The 10406-nt window shown below is 40.3% G+C and overlaps 1 protein-coding gene across 1 annotated transcript; it reads right to left on the reverse strand.

Annotated features, from left to right (window-relative positions):
* Positions 1–3861: 3861 nt before the first annotated feature.
* LOC138786604 (serine/threonine-protein kinase SBK1-like) lies at positions 3862–5298 on the reverse strand. The gene is made up of 3 exons (XM_069963584.1): positions 5136–5298; positions 4618–4820; positions 3862–4515 (listed from the first exon to the last, which is right to left on the reverse strand). Exons 1-3 carry the CDS (start codon positions 5296–5298, stop codon positions 3862–3864), a joined length of 1020 nt encoding a protein of 339 aa, XP_069819685.1.
* Between the last annotated feature and the right edge of the window lie 5108 nt (positions 5299–10406).

The following is a 10406-nucleotide window of genomic DNA, read 5'->3' on the forward strand; positions in this document are numbered from 1 at the left end:
AGCAAAGAAGTAGGGACCCTTTCTAAGGGAGGTGCAGGGGCAGGAACCAGATGGGGCCATGGCTCACAGCTGAGACTTATGCCGCCTGGGATGCCGGTGAGTGAACCTTGTGTCGGCCTTCCCCATGCCCTGCTTCAATCCAATGATCCACAGGAGAGGAGACAGGAATACCTCCCCTCAATCCTGCTCCCTTGGGACAGCAAACAGTAACTGGTGCTGGTAGGCGTTTTGCTTCTTTAAAAGATCCAGTGATCCTGCTTCCTTTCCAATGGGAGTAGTTGGTGGTCCTCTCCAGCGGTGCCATCATAGGGTTAGAAGAGAAAACAAACTACCAGCAATATGTCCAAGCACAAAAATATCAGGCTCTTCTCAGGGTATGGGCAGTGTCAGTTGCCAAGGTGGTACCCAGGGTGGTGCCAGTGGAAATCATGGTAGGGGTGATCCTAACCATATTGGAGGAAGGCCTCAGCTACCAGTTACACCTTGTGGGCAGGTGAACACCAGCCAGGCTGGGATTGTTGACTGGATCCTTTAAAGTTCAAGCTTCACGGAAGGCAGCAGCCAATCCCAGAGACATCAGTCAACTGAAGCATCGTCCCAGAAGAATGCCACCACTATTCCATAGGAAGGTCAGGATGTTTCCTCTGCCCCCTCTCCTGTGGTGTCTCAAAACCAATTTCGCTTGCCGGGGCGTCAGCAGGAGAGGTCATGGTGAGTCTAGCATTCCCCCCAGAGTCTCTGATTTGATGCCGCTGGTCCACCAATGTCCACTGCTGTCCTGAGAGAAAGTGTAATTTTATCCTGCTCATTTACCAATATCCACCACTGTCCTGGAAGAAAATTGTTATTACACCGCTGCAATTTTTGATTGACTGGTTGGTTGACATTTTTATGAAATTGTTTTTTTCCAGTTTTTGACTCTGTGACATGTGTTGAAAAAATTGCTACTCTATAGTAGTCCTACTATTGCAGCTACTATAGTTTGGCTCTTTCCATGAGATTTCTTTGCATTCGATTGTGAATATTATCAAATCTGACCCAATATTTGCGAACCTTGCGAAACGAATTTTCGGCTGCTTCGCTTATCTCCAGCCATTATCATGACCCCATTTTCCACCATTTCCAACCACTTGACTGCTACCTTTCCAGCTTCCAAAGGCCAAACCTTGAAAAGGGCCAAACTTCTTAAGACGCTTAGAGGACAATGTAGTTAAATCCAAATTAACTTGACACTTATTGGTACAACTAAAACTAACAGGATACAAAGGTTGCACATAAGGGGAGGTGAAAGGGTACTTGAAAAGGGATTGGAACATGTTAAATGGTTTTATTAGAAAGTTTATAGATTTTACACCTTTGATCAACCAAAGTCCACTGCTGTCCTGGGCGAAAATTGATTATTTTTTTTATTTTAAAAATAGTTGAGACTTGTTTGCATGAGATTCGCTAATATTCACAAATCAGACCGAATATTTGTTGTTCTCACAAAACAAATTTGACTGATTTGACCATCTCCAAACAGGGACGTCACGGCAGAGTAAGACCTAGTGCTGGTGATTTTTTATGGGAATTAGGAATTTGACATTCCCCACTATATGGAAGACATGAGACTAGACACAGAAGATGCTACATGTCCAAAAACATAAAAGTCTCTTTATTTAATGACCTAAAAAAACAATTACATTAAACCAAAGCAGCACCTGGAAAACAGAAGAAGAAAGATCATCAAGGAAATGCACAATGTATTACGTAATATCCATAAAGGATTAGTCTGGGGTAAAACTGACAGAGAAATTATACTAGAAATCTCCCCTGCAGGATGTATCGGGCAGAAAAGCTGCAAAAATTACTGGTCTTATTATTTCTGTACATCCAACTTTCCACTTGTCTTATCTCGAAACTGTTGGAATGTCTATTCTTCTCCCTTCTAGCCCGCCGTATCTGATAACTCTTTTCCTGACCCCTTCACTCTGGTTTCCGTCCTCTCCATTTTACAGAAACTGCAATAACTAAAGTCACTAATGATTTCCTCACTGCCAAATCTAATGGCGACCGCTCTCTGCTCATTCTCCTGGATGTCTCAGAAGCATGTGACATTGTAAACCCCCAGCTCCTCCTCTCCACGCTCCACTCTATCCGCCTCAAGGACTCTTCTCTTTTCAGTACCATCTCTATACTGATGATACCAGCTATATACCTTATCCCATGAGATCACCCAGCTACATACCTCCTCCTGTGATATCACCCAGCTATATACCTCCTCCGGTGATATCACCCAGCTATATACCCCCTCCCGTGATATCATCCCCGCACTCCTACAGAACACCAGTAACTGTCTGTCTGCCGTCTCTAATGTTATGGCCTCCCGATTCCTACAACTCAATCTTAGTAAAACCAAACTTTTTTTTATTTCCTCTCTTGAATCCCGTCTAGACTACTGTATTTCTTTACTTATCTGCCTTCCCTTCTCTAACCTCTCCCCTCTTCAGTCCGTTCTTAGTGCAGCAGCCAGGCCGATCTCCCTATCCAGCCGCTATACTGATGCCTCCACCCTGTGCCAGCCGCTATACTGATGCCTTCCCCCTGTGCCAGCCGCTATACAGATGCCTCCCCCCTGTGCCAGCCGCTATACTGATGCCTCCACCCTGTGCCAGCCGCTATACTGATGCCTCCCCCCTGTGCCAGTCACTACATTGGCTCCCTATACAGCACAGAATACAATACAAACTCCTCCTGCTCACCCACAAAGCTCTCCACAGTGCTGCACCTCCCTATATCTCCTCTCTCATCTGTATACAGCCCTACTCGTGTTTTACACTCTGCTAATATACAAAATGCAACAGCTCACCACTAATGACAAGACACAGACCCAATACAGATATGAAAATCACTAAAAGCAGCAGCCCCCCCAACTGCTAAAAAAAATCTCTATAAAAATAATGAGGCTCTTAGTTACTATTTGCAAATAGTGTAAACCATCCCACCACGATAAGGTGACCTCATGCCGGGATGGACCCTACACTGTACTATCACCTCTCCATGACATATAATAAGCCTATGCTCTGGGCATGCAGAACCCAACTAATACTGGCAAATATAATAACCACCTGGGTGGGAGGGGTGGAGGGCACGACCAAGTAGCGGCAGCCGCTCCCCCCAACTGGAACACAGAATAAAAAGACAGATTTAGTCAGTTCTCCTACAACACTGAAACATCTGCCCACTGAAACCTCTTTTTGTCTAAAGTGTTTTATACAAATTCTGACCCTCTTTCCTGCTCCCCATCCCTCATATACAATGTATTTTTATGTGACCGGTATATAATGTGCAGGTGTGTTAGTGTAGCATGTGGTATGATGTGTAGTGTAGGAAAATCTGTGCTTTTCTCTCATCTACTGGGGGCTTACAGTGGAAAAAGCTAGTTTAAAAAGTAACTTTAGGCCAGTTTCACTATGTAAAAACAATGGCTGTTGTTTTTACATAGTGTGAACCTGGCCTTATGCAGAAAAGTCATTACAAACACTCGTATATTACAACCAATGGAAAGGTTTCACTTCACTGCTGCCTAAGATCTAAAAACCCAAGAACAAGTAGACAGAGCTGCCGCTTGGCACCCAGGACACATGCAAGGAAAAAGAAAAATGACGGAAAACACAAATATCAGATATATTTATTACACATTACAATAAATTATTTTCTTACCTGACTCATGGAGAGGAAGCCCCCTACTGTTTCCATGAAAGATTTGGAAGAATGGTTTCCCTTCATCCAATTTCCATCTCAACCCCCCCGGCACTGATGGATATTGGATGATGTCCGTCCGATGATCTGGATGCTCCGCACCCTCGGAATTGTCAGGGGTCAAATAGTAATATTCTGTAATAGGATTTCAGATGAAGGAAACACTGGTGGGAGGGACAAAAAGTGACTACGGCTCCACAGATGAATGTTGGCTTCAGAGCTGTCCGTTGATTCTGAAAAACTCTCTTTCCAGTGTTCCCCCAAAAACATCAGCACCGCAGTACATTTACTCCTCCTATTAGAGTCTATGGCTAAGAGACCGCTCAACATTGTATGTACCTCAGGTGACAGTCTCCTCCATTGTGACGGTGGGTCCATCCTTCCAAAATTGTTCTGCCACTCAACAAAATTACAATATTCCTGGTCGGTGGGATCTGCTGACTTCCATGGAGAGGTCCCTGTCAGCAAGATGTAAAGGACAACACCAAAGGACCAGACGTCGAGAGAGGGGTCGATAACCAATGGCTTCTGCTTAGTAAGTTGCCTGATCTCTGGCGCCATGTATGATTTAGTGCCCGTCCTTCTGATGGTCATTGATCCCTTGACCTGCGAAAGTCCAAAGTCAGTAATTTTGAAAAGGTGGCAGTCCTCATAGAACACCAGGATGTTTTCTGGCTTAATGTCAAGATGTACAAGTCCTTTACTCTCCATGAAGTCCAGGGCACTGGAGATCTGAAAAGCGCAATTCTTCACCACGTCTTTTGGGAGTCCTTCCTGAAAGAGGAATAAATGACATCAACACAATGGAAATATTACTGCAGAAAGGGAGGACATAGGAAATGTAGGGCTCAAGGTAATTCATGGATTTCTACTTACATTGGGTGGAATCAGGGAGCGGAGATTTCCATATGTCGCCAGCTCCTGGGTGTAGCCAAAGAAGTCGTTGGTCCTGAAGGCGATACCATATATTCCGATAATATTGGGATGGGATGAGAGGAAGTAGGCGATGCTGATCTCCTTAAGGAAGGAGGATTCAGTTGTCTTCTTCCTATGCAGGAGCTTCATGGCCATTGGTTGAGCTGTTAATGAAAAGAACACAATGAGTTCTTCATATTGTCCAATCAGATTTATGAAAGTTGTAAAACTATTCTGTGGACCTTTCTGGTCTCTCTTTGACCTTCTCTTCCCCACTGATTTCAAAGTATCGTGAAACAGACATTATCTTACTGAGAACCATTTTGAAAACCGTTGCAGAATCCTAATCCCATACATCCTGGTAAATACATCCACTATTCCTGAATCTCCCCTATTGTATGTAAACCATGGAGATTGTGTCCTGCGATGACCATCAGACTATTCCATAGCTATAATGATGGATCATTGACCACACTTACCTGTTTCCTTCTGTATCACCATGAGTACAGACCCAAAGCCACCATGTCCAAGCTCCTGGACAAGATGGTAGGTGTTTTCTACATCCATCTCCTGCAGACGCTGGGAGGCCACGGAGATGAGCTCATCCAGGATGTCCTGAACATTTTGCCTGCTGGAAGCCATTGAGTCCTGGAAAAGTAGAAATTTTTTTATGATCATCATTTCTATACTTTCCCTTTACCAGAGTTACCCGACCTACAGAAACTAAAGCCAAACTTATACAAAAATAAGAATTTTCTATCTTTATATACCAATGTACAGCCTGTATATGCAACAAACTTAGAAATGGAGGCCATTATATTCATCTACGTGATCCTGGTAACCCAAATATCTATACAGACTACGTATAATGTCATTGGTTTGGCCTCATGCTTCATCCAGGCATAACGAATACTGAATGTGAAGTATACCTTATACCATTAAACTACCAATAGACATTGTCCATACTCACTTTACATGACTTTCATAGGAAATTAACTCTAGTAGTTCTACAGAACTCAATAAATCCAATGTAGTAAATAAATAATATACATGTATACATTCCGGAATATTCAGTTCTAAGAATTTCTAATTTATAGAATAAAACAAAAGGAATCATCCATAATAAAAGAAATTAAATGAAATAATATCTATAAATATAATGTATATGGTGACTGATGAAAATAATAATAGTTTCATAGTAAATAAGAAGACAGGAGATTAGAAATTACCTTGGAGAAAATCGATGATGAATGAGGAACGAAATAACGAAATAAAAATCCTTCACCAAAAGCGAAGTGTCAGGGAGGTAGAAATCGTCTCTGGAAGCAGAGGGCAAGATTAATGTGTGTATTGAGGGAATTTACATTTCAATAGTGTTCTACAGACTGAAGTCTAAGGAGATGTAAAGTGTTAAGACTGAAAACTGGACAAACTTTCCCTCTACAAATAAGGAATAGGGGGCGTATCCTGAGAACTTGTATAATAAAACAAAAATATGAAATAAAGTTTAAGTATGAGAAAAGTTGTAATGTTTTAAGATTTTTTTTAATTAAAATTATATTTTATGGCATAAAAATATCACTTATTGGATTAATAAGTGATATTGTAAAATCTCCTGGGATGGCCATGGGGGCGACATTAACCCCAAGTTATGATACAACCCAATATTCCTAGGTATTTTATGTATATGTATTAATGTCATATATAGACATGATGCTGTATTGTTACCTATATTATAGGATAAATTGATTTTCTGTCTTTTTTTTTTTGCTTTTTTATAGTAAAAGTAAGCTTAGTAATTAAAGTTTTACATGTAATATTTGGATAATATGAAGAATTTGTACTATTTAGTCTATTCACACACTGCGGATTTGTTCATAGTTCCATAGACCTGAATCCGAGTCACAGATATTCATGTACAGCTATAGCACAGGTTTTTGGCCATTACATTTCTACAGCAAACGTGAGATTATATCACTTAATATTCAATGAATTTCTCCCTCCATTAGTGTGCTAATAATGATCATACCCCACCCAGAAGGAGCCAGTATTGTGCTAATGACGCCTCCTCCAGGGTGGGGTGTGATCAGTATCTGGGCAGCAGAAAATTATTTTCCTCCTTTATTCCATCTCATTAACATGATAACACCCCGATCCTGCTTCTATTGTCTGTCAAATTACCATTGGTTGTTAGGGTGTGGCAACAAGCTATAGAGATGTAACATGCGGTTATTAGGAGGACTGTGAACAGTTGTTTACATGCAGCATTTCTCTTCATTGTCTCTGAGTTATTCCTTTATAACACAGCTGGTGGTCTGGTAATGGGCGGCCTCATTGGTATACCGATGTCTCCAGATTAATATGGCCAAATAATTTAGCTTTTTCTGCAGATTTTACATTTCTTTTAATCTGTTTAAATTTTCAGAAAAAGTTTAGTCTTTTTTTTATAAAAAAATGCAGAATGGATGGATGGCCATGGGGGCAACATTCACCCCAATTAATAACATAATTTGCCTTGGTATTTTTGTATATTCTTTAAGCTTGTTGTAGATAGTTATTATATTCTATTATAGTATAATTGTACACAGTCTTCGTCTTTCTTGTTTTGTAGTAGAAGGGAGCTTTATTATAATAAACTATTTCTTATATGTAAATTGAATATTATGAAGAATGTTAATTATTACTACATTATTATCAGATTGATACCTATAATATACATTATGGGGCAGATGCATTGTGGGGTTTGTGCTATTAATTTGGCTAATACTAAGTATATGGCGTAAAAATTTGCGCTTGATTCATAAAAGCGTTTCTCCTGGTTTCACTCTTCAAATTTTTTTTTTTTTGTTTATGTTCGGAGGGGTTGGGGATTAATATTAGCTACATATTGTGCAGCAGCACTCCACTCATACCCTAGCATAGTTATTTCCCCAAGCTGTTTTCGCCAAATAATTGTGCAATAACCAATATATTGTAAAATCTCCTGGGATGCCCATGGGGGCGGCTAGATTCACCCCAAGTTATAACAAAACCCAATATTCCTTGGCATTTTATGTATATCCATTGATGTTATATATAGAGACGGGACAGTGTATTTTTAGCTTTATTATAAGAGAAATGTACATAGTATTATAATTTATGTTTCTATTTTCATTTTTGTAGTAAAGGTGAACTTATTTATTAAACTCTTTTACATTTAATAGTTGGATAATATGAAGAATTTTCACAATTTAGAGTCTGTTCACACACTGCAGATTTGTTCACAGTTTCATAGACCTGAATCCGGGTCACAGATATCAATGTACAGATATACAACACGTTCATAGCTTTAAAGCGACTCCGTACCCACATTCTGTCCCCCCCAAATCACTTGTACCTTCAGATAGCTGCTTTTAATCCAAGATCTGTCCTGGGGTCCGTTCGGCAGGGGATGCAGTTATTGTCATAAAACAACTTTTAATCCTGCAGCGGTGTCTAACGGCCGGGGCTTACATTTGTATATGCATTAGGCTGGGACACCCTCTCTGTGCTTCCTCCCCACCCTCCTCATCATTAGGAATGCTCCAGGAACATTTACTGCTGTTTGAGCTTTGCACAGGTGTATTATCGATCCAGCCCATGTGCCAGGCTCACACAGCTGACAAATAGGAAGCAATCTGCCTGGAGTATTCCTAATGATGAGGAGGGTGGGTAGGAAGAACAGAGAGGTTGTCCCAGCCTAATGCATATACAAATGTAAGCCACGGCCGTTAGACGAAGCGCTGCAGGATTAAAAGTTGTTTTTATGACAATAACGGCATCCCCTGCCAAACGGACCCAAGGACAGATCTTGGATGAAAAGCAGCTATCTGAAGGTACAAGTGGTTTGGGGGGGTCAGATTGTGGGTACGGAGTCACTTTAACATTCCTACAACAAATTTGACATGTAACATTATGTTACTTCACAACCCATGAATTCCACAACATTAGCAGCACAATAGCGGCTCCTCCAGGGTGGGGTGTTATCAGCATCAGAGACAGCAGGAAATTTCCCTCCTTTATTCCATCTCATTAACATGATAACACCCCGATCCTGATTCTATTGTCTGTCAAATTAACATTCGGTGTTAGGCTGCGGCTACAAGCTATAGAGATGTAACATGCGGTTATTAGGAGAAGTGTGAACAGGCAGTTTTTTCTCTTCATTGTCTCTGAATAATTCCCTCAGATGGCGGTCTGGTGATGGGCGGCCTCATTACTATACCGATGTCTCCAGATTATCATGGCCAATTCATTTAGCTTTTTCTGCAGATTTTACAATCGTGTTAATATTTGTGCAAACTTTCTGAAAAATGTTCGTTTTTACCTATAAGAAATTGACAATGGATGGATGGCCATGGGGGCGACATTCACCCCAATTTATAGCACAACCTAATATGGCTTTGCGTTATAGTATATTCATTAATCTTGTTATAGTTATTGTATTTTGTATATTATTGTATATTTGTACATAGTCGTATTCTTTCTTGTTTTTTAGTAAAAGGGAACTTCTAGGTAATAAACTTTTTCTTATATGTAATTTGAATAATTTATAACATTCTCCATAATCATTCTCAGATTGATACATGTAATATACATCATGGGGCAGATGTATTATTGGGTTTGTGCAATTTTTTTGGCTAATACGGAGTTTTTGCACATAGCATAAAAACTTGCACTTGATTCATAAAAGCATTTGCCTGTATATATGAGAACATGTATGTATTACCTTAAAAAATATCAAATTGATGTATAAAAATCTCCATCAATTTGGGTTAAAACTGCATGATGTCAAAAATCTCAGAAGCAATTCTACCATCCATTGGCCTCCATATGTGGCCACACTGCTCCCGGCAATATGATATAAGGAAACACTGGGAAGTTTCTTTGAAGACAACGGTTCCAATTAATCTCAAAGTGCAGATTGAACTATAGGATGATACATAAGAATAGAATAAGAATACATAAGAAAACTTGGGATACACTGAAGGAGATGAGTTATTTTTAGTTGTTGAGTTTTAGGGCCTTATTACATGAAACGAATATTGACTGTATTTGGCCGATTACCTGCCATTCTGGACGATAATCGTTGCTCATGTTGGAAGGCAATGATCAGCTGACATGCACAATGTTTGATGATCGTTGTTTTTCAGCATGTTCTAAAATCCCAATCATAATAGAGACTTGTCTGCTGCCCATAACTACGTGTAACAGAAGCGGTGGCAGCAGACTGCCGCCATCTTCTATGGGCCCCCTGGATGATCTAAAGATCGTCCAGGCAGTCTATCCCCGCTCCTCCCCTCTTGATGTCGGTAAGTGTAATAACACAGACAGCGAGGAAGAAGCAAATGCTGATCGGACAGGTCGGCGTTCTCTTCCTCCTCAATATCAGGCCGTATAATAGGACCCTTAGGCCTTATGCACACATTCAGTAATTTTTTTCATGTTCGTAGATATCTCCCACTATTCACCTGTACAATCAGCTAAAAATTACGGATTTGTCATCTGTAGTGCATCTGTATTTCTGTAAATCTCGTTTTTAGAATTACAACCTTTCAACATGTGACTAATAAATCATCCGTATTTTTTTCCGGAAATACTGATAGTAACAAAGGTTACAGTCCATATAAAATAGCGGATCCCATTGATTTCCATGAGAGAATCCACAAACCAATCTGGTTCTAGGACATGTCCTTCAGGATTGGTTTGTGTCCTCGTAATCAACTGATCGT

Source organism: Dendropsophus ebraccatus, chromosome 3 (genome assembly GCF_027789765.1).
Source record: "Dendropsophus ebraccatus isolate aDenEbr1 chromosome 3, aDenEbr1.pat, whole genome shotgun sequence".
Lineage (NCBI taxonomy): Eukaryota > Metazoa > Chordata > Amphibia > Anura > Hylidae > Dendropsophus > Dendropsophus ebraccatus.